The sequence below is a fragment of the Delphinapterus leucas genome, chromosome 10 (assembly GCF_059928025.1).
Source record: "Delphinapterus leucas isolate spDelLeu-1000000601 "Yukka" chromosome 10, BTC_Dleu_Yukka2, whole genome shotgun sequence".
NCBI classification, from domain to species: Eukaryota; Metazoa; Chordata; class Mammalia; order Artiodactyla; family Monodontidae; genus Delphinapterus; species Delphinapterus leucas.
The window spans coordinates 69,409,727-69,425,308 of NC_143138.1; the positions used below are offsets into that span (position 1 = coordinate 69,409,727).

The 15,582-nt window shown below is 55.6% G+C and overlaps 1 protein-coding gene across 5 annotated transcripts in view; it reads left to right on the forward strand.

Moving 5' to 3' along the window:
* PRKCD (protein kinase C delta) overlaps positions 1 to 15,582 on the forward strand; it is a 65,886-nt gene that overhangs the window by 16,778 nt on the left and 33,526 nt on the right. For 3 of the 5 annotated variants that reach the window (XM_022572864.3, XM_022572866.3, XM_022572867.3), the window contains 16 exons: positions 695 to 894; positions 2,226 to 2,286; positions 2,459 to 2,621; positions 2,720 to 2,751; positions 3,929 to 4,014; positions 4,271 to 4,400; positions 5,057 to 5,157; positions 6,418 to 6,514; positions 6,695 to 6,792; positions 6,958 to 7,131; positions 7,427 to 7,518; positions 8,084 to 8,146; positions 9,172 to 9,310; positions 9,464 to 9,652; positions 10,248 to 10,376; positions 12,515 to 15,490. In XM_022572864.3, coding sequence (XP_022428572.3) covers positions 695 to 894; positions 2,226 to 2,286; positions 2,459 to 2,621; positions 2,720 to 2,751; positions 3,929 to 4,014; positions 4,271 to 4,400; positions 5,057 to 5,157; positions 6,418 to 6,514; positions 6,695 to 6,792; positions 6,958 to 7,131; positions 7,427 to 7,518; positions 8,084 to 8,146; positions 9,172 to 9,310; positions 9,464 to 9,652; positions 10,248 to 10,376; positions 12,515 to 12,673 — 1,913 coding nt within the window. In that variant the 3' untranslated portion in view covers positions 12,674 to 15,490. Of the gene's footprint in view, positions 1 to 694; positions 895 to 2,225; positions 2,287 to 2,458; positions 2,622 to 2,719; positions 2,752 to 3,928; positions 4,015 to 4,270; positions 4,401 to 5,056; positions 5,158 to 6,417; positions 6,515 to 6,694; positions 6,793 to 6,957; positions 7,132 to 7,426; positions 7,519 to 8,083; positions 8,147 to 9,171; positions 9,311 to 9,463; positions 9,653 to 10,210; positions 10,377 to 12,514; positions 15,491 to 15,582 lie in introns of those variants that run through there. The other 2 variants (XM_022572865.3, XM_022572868.3) reach the window with 2 other exon arrangements.

Below are 15,582 nucleotides of genomic sequence, written 5' to 3' on the forward strand. Positions count from 1 at the left end.
GATAGGGAAGTCCAGATGAGGAATCATCCCAGGCTGCAGTCAGGGAGGTCATCCTGGAAGAAGCAAACATCTCACGCCATTCCTTCTTGCTTCTGCCCTCACCTGGTGAACCCCTGGCTCATCCCTTAGGTCTCAGCTGAGCTGTCCCTTCCTCTAGGAAGCCTTCCCTGACCCTTAGGTTGGGGCATGGGCGGGTCTAGAACCAGTGACCTTGCCCTCTTCAGTCTCATGACAGCTGTGATTTAATGTTCACTTGAGGGGTGAACTGATTCATGTCTCTGCCCAGGACTGGGACTCTAGGAGGACAGGTACCGTGTTCCTTGCCTCCAACACCATGGCTGGCATGTGGGAGCCTGTGGCAGTGTCACTGAGTAAATGTCTAAGGGAAGGTGACATCTAAGAGGGGCTGGAGGAAGCGGGTCACAGGAAGAAGGGACAGCAGGAGCAAAGGCCCGGGGTGGAACCTAGCAGGGCACCCTGGGGAAACTGCCGGCGTTTCTGTGCTCTCATGCGGATTGTGAGTGAGATGGGGCTGGTGAGGCGAGCAGAGCATGGTCATGAGGGCTGAGGAGTGGAGACTTGGGCCCTGGGGGAGAGAGCAGGCAGATGCCATAGGATGGAAGGCTGTGGGAAGGCCCGAGATTTGAGGCACAGAGGTCCCCTAGCCTGACCTTGCCTTCCTGGCCCGTTGCAGAGCGTGGGAAGACGCTGGTGCAGAAGAAGCCCACCATGTACCCCGAGTGGAAGTCCTCGTTTGATGCCCACATCTATGAAGGTCGCGTCATCCAGATTGTGCTGATGCGAGCCGCGGAGGAGCCAGTGTCCGAGGTGACAGTGGGTGTGTCGGTGCTGGCCGAGCGCTGCAAGAAGAACAATGGCAAGGCCGAGTTCTGGGTGAGGGGCACAGCCACAGTCACGCATGTGTGTGGGCAAAGTGAGCGGGTACGGCCGAGGGCACCTGGCCGCTCCGGCCACTGGGGTAGCTCTGTAGCCAACAGCTTGTGTTCAAATCCTGGTCCTGCGATTCATCAGACCCTTCGCCTCTCTGAGTCTGCTTCTGAATCTGTAAAAGGAGAAACTACTAAAAGACCTACGGTGGGGTCAGTTCTGATGAAATGAGCAACTGGATGCAAAGGGCTTACTGCAGAACCTGGCACATAGGCGGTGCTAAAGAGAGCCCTCCTTGGTATTACAGCTGCTTTTTTCCCTTTTAATTTTGCAAAGGCAGGATGTGCACATAGTAAAACATATCAAGCTGTATGAAAGGGTGGGTCCTAGCCCCAACACCAGGTCCCCTTTCTCAGAGAACCCCATTGTTCCCAGTTCTTTTTGGAATCTTCACAGATATTCCAAACCCAGGCAGGCATCGGGGAACACCAGTTATGATCTTCCACAGCAGGGGGGGTCGGGGAGGAGAAGGCTCATGGCCCACCACTCACCTGCTGAAACCTGGACTCTGCAAGCACACGTGGCCATATGTCCCTTGTGGCCACAAGATGTCAGCGCTGGCAGGGCATCCCTGCCCCCTGCGGTTACATGTGGGCTCCTGCAGCCGAGATGTCCCCACCAGGAAAGACCTGTGACCATGGAGACTCTACTCAGCCTCCAGTGAGGGGTGAAGGAACTGGGCCGAGAGAGGTTGACCCAGGGCTGCACCCACCCTTGAAGAATCAGGCAGAGGCTCCTGTTGTGCTCTCTGTCCACTACCCCAAGGGACACTGTCAGTCACCAGGCCCTGGGGGAGCTGAGGGTCTTGCCCTTAGGACGAGCCAGTCTGTGTGAGGAGACTGGACAGACAGAGCTCCCGACAGAGATAGAGAGAGAGAGAGAGAGAGAGAGAGAGAAAACGAACCAGCACGCTGTGTCAGTATGCGTGTGTCTGTGTGTCTGCACGTGTGGGGGGATGTGGTGCCTCCATTCTAAGATCCTTGTGAAGCGGGCAGCCGGGGTTGGGGGTGGGGAGTTTCCCTTCCCACTCTGTTCCCGGGGCCATGTGGCCAAGCTGGGTGTGGGCTGGATCCTTTTACTTCCCCAAATGTAATAATACTCCTGGGTAAGGGCTGGGGGCGGGGCTCACAGGTGGGGCCCTGCCCACTCTGGGCAAACGGGTGTCTGGCTAGGTGCTGGGACTCCCTGGCCCTTCAGGGACCAACCATGGGGGCGGGTTCTGAGTCTGGCTTGGCCCAGGCCCGCCCTCATTGACTCCCCCACCCTCACTCCTGCAGCTGGACCTGCAACCCCAGGCCAAGGTGTTGATGTCTGTGCAGTATTTCCTGGAAGACATAGGTAAGCCCCTCCCTACCTGGGCTGGGGACGGAGGTTCAGAGACCGGAGCCAGAATGGAGGTTTAGGGAAGCAGCCTCCGTTGGCGCTCTGTCCAGGACTGCCCTGGGAGGGACTGAAGGGGTGTGGCCCCTCCCGTGGGCTGGGGCTGACTTCACTCCTACCCGGTCCCCAGATTGCAAGCAGTCAATGCGGGGTGAAGACGGGGCCAAGTTCCCAACGATGAACCGCCGTGGAGCCATCAAACAGGCCAAAATTCACTACATCAAGAACCATGAGTTTATCGCCACCTTCTTTGGACAGCCCACTTTCTGCTCTGTGTGCAGAGACTTTGTTTGGTGAGACTGGCTGTGTCCGCTGGGGTGGGGTGGGTGAGGGAGGGCCCCCATCCCCGGTACTTCCTCTCACTCACCCTGCCTGGGCACTTGCCTTTCAGGGGTCTCAACAAGCAAGGCTACAAGTGCAGGCGTAAGTGTCTCCACAGCCCAGTCTGTATGCACATGTGTGTGCACGCACGTGCCTGCGTGCCTTCACAGAGAAGCCTGTGTCCCTGTGTTGGGACGGTGTGTCTGGATGAAGCCTGTGCTTGAGTGTGTGCATGTGAGGCTTTCCATGTGGTAGTGTGCGTGTGGACGGCGGCTGCGTCAGTGGGTGCTGGAGCCGGCGTGTCTCTTCCCAGCGCTTCCCGTTCAGTGACATCACGTTGGCGGCCTGAAATAGGCCCCAGTGGAGTATGTACACAGAATCTGCCAGTGCTGCACATCGGGGCTCTTTCCCTGCAGAGAGGCTGTTAGACCTTTGCCAGCACATCCCTGGCTGCATGTGTGCTTCTGTTGAGAGCTGTGTGCATCTGGTACACACGTATGAGCACACCCTTCTCTACGGCCGTCAGTGCATGCATGAGGCAGTGTGGACTGGTGGTGGTGAGCACAGGCTCTGGAGCCAGCCTGCCTGGGTCTGAATCCCAGCTCTACCACTTCCTAGCTGTAGGACCTTAGACAAAGTTACTTAACCTATCTGTGCCTCAATTTCCTCATCTGTAAAATAGGGACAATAGAGTCATTGTGAAGATCAAATGGGATAAAATATGTAAAGCTGTATTTTAAGTGTGGCTGGTGCCCGGTAAGCATTCTATGTAAGGTTTGTCATTATACATGCTGTGTACGTGTACCTGAGTGCCTTTGTGTTGGAGTGCACCTGTCAGTGTGTGTGTGTGTGTGTGTGTGTGTGTGTGTGTGTGTGTGTGTGTGTGTGTGTGTGTGTGTGTGGCGGGGGGGGGCGGTGAGAGAGCTTAAGAGCTGTTTGCTGTCCTGAGCCACAAAGAGGGCTCCCCTGCCTCTAGTTCTCTCACTGCCATGCCCCCCTCCCTGCTCACCGGGACTCCTTGAGCCTTTCCTAACCTCCGAGACCCCCCCAGATCGACCTGTCCTCCCCGCCCCATCCTTCCCAGACTCCTCCCACAGGGACTGACCGGAGGAGAGAAAAATCAAGCTCTAGGCCAAGGGCTCCATGTGGTGAGGGTGTGGGTGGTCGGGGAGCACGGGGACTTTGTGTGGAAGGCAGGACTGGGCCGGGGGGCGCCAGCTCACAGACTCTGCCCCTCCGGGGCCTTCCCGTCCCCCTCCTGGGCCTGGGCCTCCTCAAGAATGCAACGCTGCCATCCACAAGAAATGCATCGACAAGATCATTGGCCGGTGTACGGGCACTGCAGCCAACAGCCGGGATACCATAGTGAGGCTGGGCCCAGGGCAGGGCGGGAGGGATTCGAGCTCTCCCCACCCCTTCCCTGTGGGGTCACCCTTCCTCCCCGTTTTCCTTCTTCCTTCCTTCCCCTGGCTTGGCCCCTGGGATCCCTGGATTTCCTAGTCCCCACGGAGCCCTCTTGGGGATCTTGCCACGCATGGGGTTGGGTCAGGGAGAGTTAGGGGGTGAGGAAGGGACTGGTGCTGGCATGTGACCCTTGACCTGTGACACCCCACACCCCTAGTTCCAGAAAGAACGTTTCAACATTGACATGCCACACCGGTTCAAGGTTTATAACTACATGAGCCCCACCTTCTGCGACCACTGCGGCAGCCTGCTCTGGGGGCTGGTGAAGCAGGGATTAAAGTGTGAAGGTGCGTGCCGGCTAGGGCGGGAGCTGCGGCGGAAGTGGGAGGGGGGCCCACCCGGACCCCAGAAGCTGAGACCAGCTGAGGCTGCCTTTGCCCCCTCGCTCGGGGACTCTCACGTGGGTGAGGCCTCCTGGCCCCTCCCCACTGGCTCGACTGACTCTGCCATTTACTGTTGTGTGACCATCAGAAGGTGGCCCCACTGCTGAGAGCTCCACGTCCTCAAGTATAAAACAGGTGTTAGAGTCGAGTCGGCCCCAGAGAGTCACCGAGGGGAAAGCAGGCGGAAGGTGCTCCCCGGCCAGGGCCCCTCTTACACCAGCTCAGCTTGTGCTCCTTGCAGGCCCTCCCCCACCTCAGGCTTCACTGAAACGAGAGACGTCTGGAGGAAAAGTGACTTGTCTAGCTTGTCCCAGACATTTGTTTTTTCTTTTTCTTCTTTAAATAATGAAAGATTTGAGGTGCTCGTGATGGCTTCAGATACATCTTTTTCTAAATGCAGGAAACCCAGCAAACCCTGCCAAAAGCCCTCCTCTCTCCTGCTCTCTCCTCCATCCCTCCCTGCCCTTGGCTGCGCCTGGGACAAGGGGACAGTTTTTTGGAGCCTGCTGGCTGCCTGCCTGGGCAGGGGCCCTGATGGCTCTGCTTCTCTCCCACCCCAGATTGTGGCATGAACGTGCACCATAAGTGCCAGACGAAGGTGGCCAACCTTTGTGGCATCAACCAGAAGCTCTTGGCCGAGGCCTTGAACCAAGTCACCCAGGTGGGCAGGCACTGTGGGAACCCTGGACAGAGGGTGGCAGGGTTGGGGACGAGTCAGGGCTCATGCCCACTTCTGGGGAACTGCAGTGAGGGGCGTTTATACATAAGACCCTACTTCTGGAAGATCCAGTTCAAGGATTGGACATTAGAGGGTGGTGGGCTTGTTCTCCTAAGAAATTAGTTATTCAAGCAGTGCTTTTCCTGAGGGTGAACCTGGGTGACTGCAAGGTTGGAACACTTGGAACTAAAACCTTTATGTGTATATGGTTTTTTTTTTTAAAAAAAAAAAAGAGTTTAGGGCTTCCCTGGTGGTGCAGTGGTTGAGAGTCCGCCTGCCGATGCAGGGGACACGGGTTCATGCCCCGGTCCGGGAAGATCCCACATACCGCTCCCACGGAGCGGCTAGGCCCGTGAGCTATGGCCGCTGAGCCTGCGCGTCCAGAACCTGTGCTCCGCAACGGGAGAGGCCACAACAGTGAGAGGCCCGCGTACTGCCAAAAAAAAAAAAAAAAAAAGTTTACCTAAAATCTCTTTTTGCTCCTTTACTTTTTTTTTTTTAATTAATTAATTTATTTTTGGCTGTGTTGGGTCTTTGTTGCTGCATGCGGGTTTTCTCTAGTTGTGGCGAGCAGGGGCTACTCTTCGTTGTGCAGCACGGGCTCTAGGTGCGCAGGCTTCAGTAATTGTGGCTTGCGGGCTCTAGAGCACAGGCTCAGTAGTTGTGGCACATGGGCTTAGATGCTCCGTGTCATGTGGCATCTTCCTGGACCAGGGTTCGAACCCATGTGCCCTGGATTGGAACGTGGATTCTTAACCACTGCGCCACCAGGGAAGTCCAGTGTGTACATGTGTTTTGTGTGTGTGTGTTTGGGTATGGGTGGAGCTTGAAGGAGGCCACAGAACTTTAAGATTCTAGAATCTATCACAAGTGAGGAAAAAAAAAAAACAAGTGAAGGCAACACAAATAAAAATCTATTGAGTAAGTGGCTGGGAAGTTAGGGTTCAATTTCCAGAACTCTTCTTTGTAACCAGTGCCTTCTAGACCACCGAGGCGTCTCTGTGCCGGAAGCGTGTGTGCGTGTGTGTGCGCACTTGTTCACACATGTGTACATGCACATGCACCGCCTGGGGTCCTGGGCTCTGCCCCTGCTGTCCCCCATTGGTATTGAGGGTGGAGTTATGGATGGTTGGGGTCCTCCCTCTGGGTTGGGAGTTCTGACCATGGTATGACCTCTGGCCCCCCAACCCCTACCCCCTCCAGAGACCTGCCCGGAGGTCGGACTCCGAGACTACAGAGACTGTTGGGATCTACCAGAATTTTGAGAAGAAGCCAGGAGTCTCTGGAGATGATGTCCCAGGTGAAGCTGTGCCCATTCCTTCCAGGAAAGCCCCTACCCCCACACGCCAGCATGGGACCCAGCCTCTCCACACAGTTGAGTGCAACTGGAGAGGAGGCACCTCTGTGGGGAGGGACCCAGCAGGGGAGGACCACCCTCTGGACGTGAGACATGAGTCTGAAGCAGCTGTCTCTTGGGCAGGAACTGGGACCTACGGCAAGATCTGGGAGAGCAGCACCAAGTGCAGCATTGAGAACTTCACCTTCATCAAGATCCTGGGCAAAGGCAGCTTCGGGAAGGTGAGGGCCCCATGGCCCTGGGGCAGGCAGCCCGAGGGACCTGGGCTTGGTAGCCAAGGGGCACCTGCTTCCCACCCTCCCTGGGTGCTTCCGGGTTGGGTTGGGCCGTGTGCCCTGACCTTTGGTCCGAACCTCCCCTGCTCAGCACCCCTGCCCATCTGTCAGGTGCTGCTCGCAGAGCTGAAGGGCAAAAAGGAATTCTTCGCCATCAAGGCCCTCAAGAAGGACGTGGTCCTGATCGATGATGACGTGGAGTGCACGATGGTGGAGAAGCGGGTGCTGGCGCTCTCCGGGGAGAATCCCTTTCTCACCCATCTCTTCTGCACCTTCCAGACCAAGGTGCCGGCCCGCCCACTATCAGTGCCCCTGGCCCACATCCCCCCTCAGTCACTCAGGTCAAGGCCATGTCTCCCATTGCGATTCTCCAGGGCAGGGCCCAGTCTTCTTCCTCAGACCACTTAAGGCAAGACTGAGTCCCCCTTCCTCAGACTCCTCAGGGCAGGGCCGTTCTTCCCCCCTCACAGCCACCAGGGCAGATGTCCCCTGCTTCCTGTTGGGGCTTGTCCCTAGTGGTCCTCAGTGAGGGAGCTGCCTGCCGCTTTCTGTGCCTCTGCTCACCACCCTCCCCCCACAGGACCACCTGTTCTTTGTGATGGAGTTCCTCAATGGGGGTGACCTGATGTATCACATCCAGGACAAAGGCCGCTTTGAGCTCTACCGTGCCACGTACGCGAGGCCCTGTTGGGGGAAGAGCCCTCTGCCCATCTGCCTTCCATTCCTTCTTCCCTCCCCCTGGTGAAGCCAGCCTGGGCTGGAGCTGGGGTTGGAGAGACTTGGGGTGGCCAGGGCCATCCCCCACCCCGTGTGGGAAGCTAGGGGTGAGGGGTGAGCTGTGGCTGGGAACACAACCTAGACATGCCAGGTCCTGTCCCCTCCCTGGGCCTCAGCGGGTGGGTGATCCTGCACAATGCAGGACCCAGGTGGGTGGCCCCTAAACTAGCATGCACCCCCAGACTGTGTGTGTGTGCACACAGGCATATCTATATAAATGCATACACTCTTAGGACAGAGAATTGTCTCATTTGGAGCTTTTTACTTCACAATTTTCTTTTCTGCCTTGGCTACCAGCCCCTACTTGCCTGATACAAGATGTGCTTGATCAGGACCAGGTTGTCCATGGAGTTATTTTCAGCATTTCCTGTCCTTGGGGGTGGGGATGAAGACCCAGGGAGAAGCAGGGGCTGCTCACAGAAATCTCAGGACACTTTGTGTGTGTGTGTGTCTCATACAGGTTTTATGCAGCTGAGATAGTCTGTGGACTACAGTTTCTACACCAGAAAGGGATCATTTACAGGTGCGGGGATTGGAAGGTGGGGGTGTTTAGGAGGGGAGGCCCCGACCCCATCATATCCTCTGAAATGCTCCGAGTGGATCCCGGTCCAGCTGTGACCCCATCTCCTCTTGGAGTTGGTCTTTAGTTGGATATTTGCTTAAACCACCTACTCCTTTGCTACAATTCCTTGTGGCCCCTTAGCTGAGGCTGGCACAGCTCCAGGGACTGGGAACTCCCTGCCCATACTCGACACCTTTGGTGGGAGCGCAGCACTGACTGGTATGGTGTCTCCTTCCCTTGGAGCCGTCGGTCTCCCTCTGCAGCTGCATCTGAGCACTCTGAGCTTCCACCAGTGGGGTCTGCTTTCATAAATTCTCACCCAATAAATGACAGTCCCATCCTGCCATGGATTAATATGTACTCATCCAAAAGGCTGAGGCCGTGCTGTGTGTACTATTGTGGGATGATCCCAAGGTATGTTGTTAAGTGGAAAACCAATCCATGGGACAGTGCATATTGGATGTTAGGGACCAGGCTTTAAAAGGTGGCGTGAGATGCACATTGTAATGTGCTGTCCGTGCCTGGACTCAGTCTAGGGAGGGCCTGGCAAGCGAGGTTAGTGGAAGATGGGCCTTGTGCTGTTCTGCTTTTCTGGTGCTTGTTACCGTGTGCCTAAGTTATCTACTCAAGTACCTACATAAAATAGATGGGCTCCCTGCCCTTGTGGGGTCTGACAAACCTGAGTCCAGGACGCTTCCACAGCTGAGTAGCTGGGTGACCCTAGGCAAGTGATACCACCTCGTTGAGCCTCATTTTGGGCTTTGGGAAGTAGGATGGTGTGTGTCCAGCACACAGCACACAGCACACAGTAGGCGGCTTGCAGGAAGCACCTGTGTTTAGCACCTCTTTCCCCTCCTCTTCCTCATTCCCTCGTCCCCTGGAGAGAGTCCTAGGCTTTCCGGGCTGACAATGGGGACATGGGAGGGGACTACAGGGAGGAAGGGAATTGGACCCTAACGACTCCTTTTCCTGTCCCCTCCCCGCAGGGACCTTAAGCTGGACAACGTGATGCTGGACCGGGACGGCCACATCAAGATTGCTGACTTCGGCATGTGCAAGGAGAACATGTTTGGGGACAAACAGGCGAGCACCTTCTGCGGCACCCCTGACTACATCGCCCCCGAGGTGAGTGGCACCCTCCGGGCCCTGCCTCTGGCCGACACCTTGTCTCCACAGGGGGTGGGTGGCAATGTCCGAGTCACAGCCGAGAGGCTGAGGAGGGCTGGTCGGGGCTTGTGCTCCAGGGTCCCCTCAGCTCCGGCACCCCCTCTGCCCCAGATCCTGCAGGGCCTGAAGTACTCATTCTCCGTGGACTGGTGGTCCTTTGGAGTCCTTCTCTATGAGATGCTCATTGGTCAGTCCCCCTTCCACGGTGACGATGAGGACGAACTCTTCGAGTCCATCCGTGTGGACTCACCGTATTATCCCCGCTGGATCACCAGGGAGTCCAAGGACATCCTGGAGAAGGTAGGAGCCCCTGGGCTGGGCTGGCAGGGGCAGGAGCTGGCAGACACCAGGTCACGGGAATGCCAGAAGCCTCCTGTCTCAGGGATGGCAGCCTCACCAGTGCTCCGGTCCTAACACATTGGGGGGTCACTCTCCTGCCACGTTCTTGGGACCTCCTGTCTATGTTCCCTGCACTGAATCAGCCTGGCCTGGCAATGATGGGCTTGGGGTCAGAAGACAGATAGACCTTAGGCTAAACTCTGAGTCTATCTCCTTATCTACAAAATGAGGCCAGAAGAGAACCTTTCTCACAGAGTTTTGGGGGAAAAAGCCATAAGTGTATGATGCCAGGCAGATGGTAAACACCCAATAAGAGCTACTGCTTTTGCTCACAAGTCCCACCAGCTGAGAGTCCTGGCAGCCCCAGTCCACACCCTATTTCTCCACCGGACCTGGGACCAGAGGCCAGAGAGGACTTCTCAGCCCCAGAGGCCCTGGGCTGTGATACCAGGCTGGGCTGGACCAGCCTGGGCACCCCTCGGCCTGCTTGGGGTTTTCTGAGGCTCCCGTTTCCTACAGCCCTCGGGTGCTAACCAGGTTCCCTGCTGCGTTGCAGCTGCTTGAACGGGATACAACCAGGAGGCTGGGAGTGACAGGGAACATCAAAATCCACCCCTTCTTCAAGACCATCAACTGGGCTCTGCTGGAGAAACGTGCAGTGGAGCCGCCCTTCAAGCCCAGAGTGGTACGTGATCCCGCTCCAGTGGGGGCTGCCCACTCCATGTTGTCTCTCACTGCCTTCCGGAGTGGACTCCTGCTTTGCCCTGCCTCTCTCCTGCATCATTCACATGCTCTCCTCCTCTCCCGTCTTCTAGCAAATCTGCTTTCCCAACCTCCTTGGCACACTGAGCCACAGCCTCTACCCTCGTATCCTCACCCTCTCTCCTCAGTCAGTCATTCAACAAACATTGGTGACAGTGGATCCAGCCACCCTTTAGCATACATTCTTTAAAACCCACTGTGTGCAGGGGAGTATGCTTTGGGGATCAGAGTTAAGGCCCCCCTCCCTCCACCTACCCATCTATCCAATCCATTTTCCAAAAACTATCGGAAATGCTGAGTGCCCTCTGGGTGCAGAGCACTGTGCTGGGCTGCATAGCGAAGTGGGAGGCCCAGTCCCAGAGCTAGAGGGGCCCCAGCTCCTCAGAGAGATAGGAAACTTTCACACTGATGGTCATTTATGATAAATGACAGCAATACAAGACATGTCACAAGGCCACACACAATCAGTTGCCATAGGGATGGTCTGTGGTCAGGTGCCCAAGATGCAGAGATCGGGGTGGGTCTGAGAGGAAATGGGATGTCTGCAGGGCTGGGGAAGCTCGGCCAGGCCAAGGGCAGATGGGAGGTATTCCAGGTAGAGGAGGCATGGTTTGCATAAAGGCCCAGAATCTAGAGAAACCACCAAGGAGCCAGCAGGAGAGCAGAGGGAGGCTGGACTTCTCAGAAGTTGAACTCTGTGGCCCTTCTCTGATCGCAGCTCTTCCCTCCCTTCCCCTTTCTCTCCTTTGCTTCCTCTCCTCTGTCAGGACACGCTGTTCCCACTGAGCAGCCTGCGTAATGTGGCCCCGTGTTTGTGTCTTGAAGCCGCAGAGCACTCCTCCATTCCAGGGATCTCAAACTCAGTGCCTCCTGCCCTGGGCACGTCACTATCAGGCCAGGCCAGCTGTAGGAAAATCACACAGCCTGCTTTCAGTGTCTCGCTTTTGATAGAAAGAAGGATAGACTGATTTTAAATAACACCAGGCAGCTGATCGGCAGCCCCTGTCAGTGGGAAGTGGGGCCTGTGATGTACTGGCCAAGCGGGTTTCAACACCAAGAGTGGGCGGACGTGCCAGGAAATGGGCCCAGGGCTGCTCTGCTCTGTCAGTTTTCAAAGAAGCCAGAAACCAGGATTTTTATGTCAAATTGCCCTTTTTTTTTTTTTTTTTTGCGGTGCGCGGGCCTGTCACTGTTGTGGCCTCTCCCGTTGCGGAGCACAGGCTCCGGACACGCAGGCTCAGGGGCCATGGCTCACGGGCCTAGCCGCTCCGCGGCATGCGGGATCTTCCCGGACCGGGGCACGAACCCGTGTCCCCTGCATCGGCAGGCGGACTCTCAACCACTGCGCCACCAAGGAAGCCCCAAATTGCCCAATTTTAAAATATTGGCTCAAATGCCATTAAAACCCATGGCTAGTCAAAATGGTTGTACCTGCAGCTCAGTTTGGCCTGAGGGCCACCAGCTTAAGACCTCTTTCAATCACTCTTTCATTGTACCTTCATTGTACCTTCAGAAGCGGAGAGTTGGCAAACTTTTCCTGTGAACAGCCTGATAGTAAATATCTTAGGCTTTGCAGGCCAGATAGTCTCAAGGCGGCCATAGACGGTATGTCAGTGAGTGGGTGTGGTTGGGTACTAATAAAACTTTATTTATGGATGCCAAACTTTGAATTTCATTTAATTTTCACATGTCATGAAGTGTTATTCTCCTTTTGATTTTTTCCTAAACATTTAAAAATGCAAAAGCCAGCCTTAGCTTGTGGGACCTACAAAAACAGGTGGTGGCTGGGCTTTGGCCCAGGGCTGTGGTCTTCTAGAACCCTGCTTGGGTGGATGCCCACCTTTCCTCCTCCAGGCCCCCTGCTGGCTTCCCTCATTCCGTTGGTAACAGCATCTACCTTCCAGCAGAAAGACTCCCTTTTCTGTTCTAAATAAGGACAGCTCTGGCTTGGCCCAGCCCAGCAGGGATTATGGCTCCGGGAATGGGTCCCTGGAACGTCGGGAACCCATTGGAAGGTTGCCCTTTGGGTCCTGCTTACACACCCCTGCCTTCTGCTTGCAGAGGTCCGCTGGAGACTACAGCAACTTCGACCAGGAGTTCCTGAACGAGAAGCCGCGCCTCTCCTACAGCGACAAGAACCTCATCGACTCCATGGACCAAGCAGCATTTGCCGGCTTCTCCTTTGTGAACCCCAAATTCGAGAGGCTCCTGGAAAATTGAGGTTGCCAGACACGTGCCCCCAACCCACCCCAGCCAGGGAGCCTGGGTCAGCCAGCACGGCCTGCTGACCTGGCCCAGGCAGAGCAGGCAGGGCCCCCCACTTCATCGGCACCTGCCTGTCCCCCACGATAAGCAGCAGTGTGATTGTCATAATTTCTGCTGCTGCCTGTCTCCCTCATCCCCCAGAGAGGCCTCAGCTCCTGTCTGGCTGGGCTTTCATGGTACTTCCTCTGTGAATTGTATGTGAATTTGCTTTTCCTCTGCCCTCAGAGGGAAATTGTAAATCCTGTGTTTCATTACTTGAATGTAGTTATCTATTGAAAAAAATATGTTATATATATATATATATATATATATATATACACGCACTTATATATATATATATATATATATATATAGGCTGTATATATTGCTCAGTAGAGAAAAATGTGGGGGACTGGTGATATGATCTTTTAAAATATATATATATTATATATATGACGCACACCCTCCCCACCTCCCCCCACCCCCCCACCCCCCCACCCCCCCCAAAAAAAGGAGCACAAGCTGTTTGAACCGCCAGGTTCTTTTATTTGTGTGTCTAAATAAACACCAACTGATACTGACCTGGCTATCAGGACACGTTTCTCCCAGGAAGCTGGCTGCTGCTGCTACCACTTCTGGCAGCTCTGTCTTGGAAGTTAAACCGAGCTGTTAGCTGCAGATGCAGACCCCTGGGCTTTCATGCAAATGTGTTTGTATTTATGGGTTTCCTCTGGCTCCAGGGCCGTGGGCCAAAAGCAGAAAAGTTTTCTGGGTGGCTGAGGGAGCCCCAGGTGTCTCTGTGGGGTGATGGGAGGAGGAGGGACCAGCTGCAGAGAGTCTATCTCAGAAGAGTGAGGGGCGAGCGCTGAAAAGCAGGACAGTGCAAGGTCTGGCCGGGAGACGTGAGCAAAGTCGTCGAGGCCAGCACAGACTGGGGAGGAGGACAGGGGAGAGAAAGGAAATACAGCTCAGGCTTCAGACAGCTCTGGATTCAAATCGCAGAGTAGCCAAAAGATACAGCTTTTAAGATGTCACTTAATCATTTGAAACCTCCGTTTCCTCATCTGTAAAATGCGGACAAAGCAAGGCAGTACTCGGTGTAACTCCTCATCTCATGTTTGCCCCCGCCCTTGCCACAGAGGAGTCTGTGTCTGAGTTCTAGAATCTATATCTCAGGAGCTCTTACCTACCTGGGGACAGGGAGGGGAGCAGGGTAGGAGAAAAAAGTGAGAAAATGCCGAGAGGCCGGGTTGAGGTTGAGAGACTTGCTCAGTGTGCCCGTGTGCAGCGAGGAAACTGGTGGCAGCCGGTGTCCCCCTGAGCGTGCAGCTGTCTGTCCCCACCACTTCAACACCCGTTCAGGGCTTCCTGTTTCTTCCTCTCCACCTCTCTCTGGGCACAGGCCTCAGGCAGGGCCCTCCCTGCAGCCCCTCTGGTCCAGCCCCTGGCCCTCGTCCCTGGTGGTGAACGAGGTGCCCCCAGCGCCGGATTGGCTGGCCCTGGCATCCAAGTAGCTGACTTCCAGCAAGTTCATTTTTCTGGGCTGAGGTACAAGTTTCCACAGCTGGAGAGGAGCCGGATGAGGGGGGGCTGATGCTGCGGGGATTGGGGGCCAAACCCTCCCCAGAGAGACCTAAGTGTCCCCCTGTCCTCTCTACCTGCCATCCTCTTGGGAAACACTTGAATCCCTGCTCTGCGTCCAGCAGTGAAAGCCCCAGAAGTGGGGCTTTTTCCCCTTGGGCCCACAGTCGGGGGGGAGACACAGCGTGACATGGGCTGTGCTGGGGAATGCTGGGGCTGTGAGAGCCCAGAGGAGGAGCCTGGGGACCCCTGTTCCCTACTTCTGTTGCACAGGCCCCAGAAGCCCCCGGGGTGGTCCAGAGTGTGTTTAGAACAGAACTACAGTTGGTGAGTGAACTCAGAGCCTCTCCCATCGTCCTGCAGCTCCAAGGCAGAGCCATGCAGCCAGAGCCCATTTCCTCCTACGTGGGCTGGGAGAATAAGTCGTTTTTCAGCCAGAGGCTATGGAGGGTGGCGGGAAGAACGGAAGTGTGAGTTCTACTCCGCTACCCACACACTGTAACCACCACGAGTTTCTTCCTTAGGCCTCAGTTCCTCATCTGTAAAACGGGACCATTGCTCCTTACTGGCTCTTGGAGCTCCCAGCTCTGGGGAACCCCTTAGAGACTGATGCTCGGTACCCCATGGGGCTGGGCAAAGCCTGGGGGATGGGGAAGCAGCTGCCAGGGATGCTGCCAAACTGCCTGGGAAGCTGTGCAGCTCGAGGCCTGTTCCCAGAGTTGCATAGGCACCAGGCCTGACGGGTGGCCCAGGAAATGCCTCTCGTGGCTGGGCCCGGAGCCACGCTTTCACTGGGAACTGGGGGTCTGGAAGACGGCCCTCCACCTGCCAGGTAGGTGTGTAGGCAGAGCAGCGAGCTTGGCCTCCACCTGAAATGTGTACCAGGCCTCACACTCAGAGCCAAGCAAACACAGATGCAGGAGGGCCTGGGGGCAGGAGCAGGGCTCTGCTGTCAGATACCCCTGGTTTCAAACCCTGCATGTCCCTAGTTGTGTGACCTCAGTGAGTGACAACCTCCCGGAGGTCCAGTTTCCTTTACTGTAAAATGGGGATGCAGGCAGACTTCATTTTACTGCACTTTGCTGTACTACACTTTGCAGACATCACGTTCTTTACAAATGGAAGGTTCGTGGCAACCCTGCATGGAGCAAGTCGATCGGCACCATTTCTCCAACGGCATTTGCTCACTTCGTGCTTCTGTGTCACATTTTGGTAATTCTCTCAATATTTCAAACTTTAAATTATTATTATATTTGTTATGGTGATCAGTGATGTCTGATGTTACTATTGTTATTGTTTTGCAG